At 42.2% G+C, this 5,858-nt stretch overlaps 1 protein-coding gene across 1 annotated transcript in view; it reads left to right on the top strand.

Moving 5' to 3' along the window:
- LOC149980687 (antiviral innate immune response receptor RIG-I-like) overlaps window positions 1-4,157 on the top strand; it is a 44,934-nt gene extending 40,777 nt beyond the window's left edge. The window contains exons 21-22 of the mRNA XM_090183234.1: window positions 1,133-1,274; window positions 2,924-4,157. Coding sequence (XP_090039360.1) covers window positions 1,133-1,274; window positions 2,924-2,940 — 159 coding nt within the window. The 3' untranslated portion in view covers window positions 2,941-4,157. The remainder of the gene's footprint in view (window positions 1-1,132; window positions 1,275-2,923) is intronic.
- Window positions 4,158-5,858: the final 1,701 nt, after the last annotated feature.

The following is a 5,858-nucleotide window of genomic DNA, read 5'->3' as shown; positions in this document are numbered from 1 at the left end:
TCATACCTGACCATACAGGTAAACACTAGACTGGACTGGACTGGGGCATAGTGGCCTCATACCTGACCATACAGGTAAACACTAGTCTGGACTGGACTGGGGCATACTGGCCTCATACCTGACCGTACAGGTAAACACTAGACTGGACTAGGGCATAGTGCCTCATACCTGACCATACAGGTAAACACTAGACTGGACTGGGGCATAGTGGCCTCATACCTGACCATACAGGTAAACACTAGACTGGACTGGGACATAGTGGCCTCATTCCTGACCATACAGGTAAACACTAGACTGGACTGGGGCATAGTGGCCTCATACCTGACCATATAGGTAAACACTAGACTGGACTGGACTGGGGCATAGTGGCCTCATACCTGACCATACAGGTAAACACTAGACTGGACTGGGGCATAGTGGCCTCATACCTGACCATACAGGTAAACACTAGACTGGACTGGGGCATAGTGGCCTCATACCTGACCACACCACACAGGTAAACACTAGACTGGACTGGATTGGGGCATAGTGGCCTCATACCTGACCATACAGGTAAACACTAGACTGGACTGGGGCATAGTGGCCTCATACCTGACCATACAGGTAAACACTAGACTGGACTGGGGCATAGTGGCCTCATACCTGACCATACAGGTAAACACTAGACTGGACTGGGGCATAGTGGCCTCATACCTGACCATACAGGTAAACACTAGACTGGACTGGGGCATAGTGGTCTCATACCTGACCATACAGGTAAACACTAGACTGGACTGGGGCATAGTGGCCTCATACCTGACCATACAGGTAAACACTAGACTGGACTGGGGCATAGTGGCCTCATACCTGACCATACAGGTAAACACTAGACTGGACTGGGGCATAGTGGCCTCATACCTGACCATACAGGTAAACACTAGGCTGGACTGGGGCATAGTGGTCTCATACCTGACCATACAGGTAAACACTAGACTGGACTGGGGCATAGTGGTCTCATACCTGACCATACAGGTAAACACTAGACTGGACTGGGGCATAGTGGTCTCATACCTGACCATACAGGTACACACAAGACTGAACTTACTTGATTTGCCATTGTAGTGTGTTAATCTTTAAATGTTTTGTCTCCCAGAATCTGCCTGTGTTAAAGATAGAGAGCTTTGTGGTGAAGAACTGTGTTACCGAGCAACAGAGGTACTACAGGAAATGGAGAGATGTGACCTTTTCCATGAAGACCTTTGAACTTACAGACATAGCTGATAGCTGGAATCCATGTGAGTCTCTCTCTCCCCCTCTTTCTCCCCCTCTCTCTCCATCTATCTTCTTTTCTGTCATCTCTCTCTCAATCTCCCCCTTTCTCTCCCCCTCTCTGTCGCTCTCTCTTTGTGTGTGTGTGTGTGTGTGTTGTCGTGTCTTTACTATGGATTAAATTATATGGCATGCTATTTTATAAAATCAATTCTCTGCAATTAATATTACCTGATTAAACTAATGATTTAAATGTAATGTAAGGAAGTTGGGGCACCACGGAAGAATGTTTATAGAGCTGTTGTCTTCCGAATAAACTCTTAAAGACCTGGTAAAACGTTTATATTAATAGCAGAGATCTCCCTTGTCCTTTGAAGAATATTTCTGGGTGATACATTGTAGTGTGTCGTCGTGTGGTAGAACGGATACGTTGTAGTACCCTGTCGTCGTGTGGTAGAATGGATATGTTGTAGTACCCTGTCATCGTGTGGTAGAATATACGTTGTAGTACCCTGTCGTCGTGTGGTAGAATGGATACGTTGTAGTACCCTGTCGTCGTGTGGTAGAATGGATACGTTGTAGTACCCTGTCGTCATGTGGTAGAATGGATACGTTGTAGTACCCTGTCGTCATGTGTTAGAAAGTATACGTTGTAGTACCCTGTCGTCGTGTGGTAGAACAGATATGTTGTAGTACCCTGTCGTCATGTGTAGAATGGATACGTTGTAGTACCCTGTCGTCGTGTGGTAGAATGGATACGTTGTAGTACCCTGTCGTCGTGTGGTAGAATGGATACATTGTAGTACCCTGTCGTTCTGAAGAGATTGTCCGTCCTTTCCTAGCCCACGTTTACAGCTGCTGCTGCTGTTAACTCAACGGCTAGGATGTATCACTTCTTTAGTGGATAAGAGTTCAAAGTTCATACCAAGTTGCCAAACTATAAGCTCATGCTATATTCTGGCTGGTGTAATCAAATTCATCCTTCCAGCTTGGCGATTGTCACCTCCATGTTGAACTTCGCCCTTCTAAACGTATGGACATCCGTCCTCACGTCATCGGGAACACAAGGTTCATTTCGTTAGGTTGCAGTCGTTCAACCATTCGCAACCAGAGCTCACGCTGAGGTTGGCTTAGTTCGCCGTGAATTGGGTCACGGGGGCTCTTATAGACATGTAGAAAAGGGGTTGGTTCATCCTTTCCAACCAATGCCTATGCATGTGGGCGTGGTCACTGATTGAGCATATTTTACATATGAAAACAATCCTCTCATTTTAAAAACTAAAATTACATTTAATCTTTTCACAAATAGTTTCATATTTAAACATTTAAATTGCACAACAATTCCATGTGAATCTGATAACTAGAATGTGTAGACTTTCCACTGTACTGTTTATGTCGTCCTGTCATCAGTAATAACGTCTCAGACGACAACTGGTCTGACATCATATTCTTTAATTACCAACGGATACTTTCAACTGGTTGGATGACTGAAATATGGTTCCATTCCCCAACCGTTTGATGTGACCAGACTCTCTCTATGTTACCAAAGGGCTTTTCCAAGAGTCCTGTAGAGTAGAGAGAGAAAAGGGGAGAAAGGTATTTATGGGGGTTATCAACCTCACAAACAGGACAACGTCATGACAGTGTGTTGTAATGTTGCTTTGTTTCTTTCTAGTGCTTGAAGACCAGTAAGCAGCTGTCAATCTGGAAAGGAGGAGCCATGAAGAGAGAGAGAGAGAGAGAGAGAGAGAGAGAGGAGAGATGCATTGGTCATTACCAAGCCCTGCAATGCCAGGAGCCTCAGGACCAGAACATCCAATCCAATCAGATCAAAACAAATTACAACACAGTCAAAACAAAACAACATTGCTTACTGGGAAACACAAGCACAAACACAAAGCAAAATGCAGTGCTATCTGGCTCTAAATCGACAGTACACCGTGGCTAACTATTTGACTATGGTTACTGATCAAAACCTTAGAAAAACCTTAACAAAGTACAGGCTCAGTGAGCACAGCCTTGCCATTGAGAAGGGTAGACACAGGAAAACCTGGCTCCCTGTAGAGGAAAGATCTGTCTGATAAAAACATCCTGTTTGGGGGAAGATGCAGAGAGCTGTGGGTTTGTCAGCACACATGTTATTGTTATTATTCAATGTATGGTTATGTGGACCCTTGATTATTGTTGTTACTGTTTGTCCCCTGGACAATATTGATTATTATTATTATTAATTATGTCAGTGTATTAAATGAATCACTTCATTTCCAAAGTATAGCGTGTGGAAATATGTACATTGTTACGTCATGCCAACAAGGCAAATTGATTGAGAGAGAGAGAGAGAGAGATGTACACAGAGAGATAGTGTTTAACATATATTTGTTTTAGTGACTACATCATCTCTGTAACCCACATATACATATTGACTCAGAGGTGTGAATACTTACGTTAATTAGTTATCTGTATTTCATTTGCAATACTTTTGGAACAATTTCTAAAAAAACATGTTTTCACATTATCATTATGGGGTATTGTGATGTCATTATGGGGTATTGTGATGTCATTATGTGGTATTGTGATGTCATTATGGGGTATTGTGATGTCATTATGGGGTAATTTACCTTCATCTAAGTCACAACAACAGACAAACACAGTGTGCTTAAACTAATAACACACAAATTATTGTATTGTTCTTGTCTATATTGAATACATCATTTAAACATTCACAGGGTAGGTTGGATAAAGTATGTGAACCCCTGGGCTAATTACTTCTGCAAAAGCTAATTGGAGTCAGGAGTCAGCTAATCTGGAGTCCAATCAATGAGACGAGACTGGAGATGTTGGTTAGAGCTGCACTGCCCTGTCGTGTCTCTGACTTATCATTAAATGCGAAGACTGTTATTTTTATCAAATCAATTCTCTGTAATTATTATTACGTGATTAAACTAATCATGTAAATTTAATTAACTAGGAAGTTGGGGCACCGCGGAAAACGTTGGTTTACAGAGTCATAATTTTGCTAATATTACTCTTCAGATATTTTAATATCTGATCAATTAGTCTTCTATTAATGAGTTCTTATTATTACCTTCGTCAGTCTCATCTGAACGTCGTAAATTCTTGGTTATCTGCACGAACCCAGCCTCTACTATGAATCGTCCATACACCAATTGGCTCAATTATTTATTTACTAACTAATTAAACAATTACAGAATATACTATACATAATGACATTATACAGTAGATACCGTCCCTAGTGGACTAAACAAAAACAGTTTGGTTATAACACGATAGATTCAGAGAGAAGAGAAGGGGGTTTTGGAAGGAAGACTAAGGAACACGGGTCTCTATCGGACCTGGGAAGCTCTTCTCACATAAATACATACACCACTAACGATCGCTCATTCAGAAAAGCAATGCACAACAAATATTATGGCTGAACTCAAATGTTCTGGTTGATAAAATACCTGTATTTATGGGAAAGATGTTTGAAAAGGGAATTTTGTTCTTAAAATGATATTGTAAATCGGAATGGTAAAGTTATGTCCTTCAAAGAGTACAACCAATAGATTACAGCATTACCCCAAAACTGGAGGAGGCTGGTGGCAGCAGGAGGAAGCAGGGAACTGGTCTGTCTGCCCAATATAAAGGATCACAACTGGAGGAGGAGGGTGGCAGGGGGAGGAGGTAGGGAACTGGTCTGTCTGCCCAATATAAAGGATCAAAACTGGAGGAGGAGGGTGGCAGCAGTAGGAGGCAGGGAACTGGTCTGTCTGCCCAATATAAAGGATCAAAACTGGAGGAGGGATAAAAACAGCATCAATAGGAAATGACACCAGTTTCATTTGAGGACCAGGATGTTGACAACTGCCATACAGATTGCAGAATAGTTGGGAAGAGATTTTTGATGTACTGATTCCATGGTACAGGGTGTACGAGTTGATATATAAAACAATGCGATATTCAAGACTTTGTGATTTTCATCAAACATTATTAGATAGACATATAGAAAGATTATGTACATAATTCTTGCCACCAACAAAATGTTTAATATTTGGGGCATAAAATCATCGAAGCTCTGCAGATTTTGTTGTGAGGATACAGAATCAATAGACCATTTATTTTGGTATTGCCCTCAGGTAGCCTGTTTCTGGTCTCAGGTTCAGAAATGGCTGAAAATGCAGAACATTGATCTATAATTGACCCTAGAGATAGAAACTGTTGGGAGATCTGGAGAGGTAGTTACTAATATACTAATACTCTTAGTAAAAGTATTTATCTTCAACACGCAATCTGTGGATTTTATTCAATTAGATAGATTGAAATTATACGTTAAACATCACAGCATAGTTGAAAGATATATGTTGCATATAAATCCGAAGAGGGTGGCCAACAGAGACAGGTGGGAGGGGCTGAGGGAAGCTGAGGGTTGGGATGTGGAACTAGAGACAGGTGGGAGTGGCTGAGGGTTGGGATGTGGAACTAGAGACAGGTGGGAGGGGCTGAGGGAAGCTGAGGGTTGGGATGTGGAACTAGAGACAGGTGGGATGGGCTGAGGGAAGCTGAGGGTTGGGATGTGGAACTAGAGACAGGTGGGAGGGGCTGAGGGTTGG

Source organism: Oncorhynchus mykiss, chromosome 9, assembly GCF_057628025.1.
Source record: "Oncorhynchus mykiss isolate SJ-2025 chromosome 9, ASM5762802v1, whole genome shotgun sequence".
Taxonomy (NCBI): Eukaryota; Metazoa; Chordata; class Actinopteri; order Salmoniformes; family Salmonidae; genus Oncorhynchus; species Oncorhynchus mykiss.
This window is presented reverse-complemented; position numbering and strand designations above follow the sequence as displayed.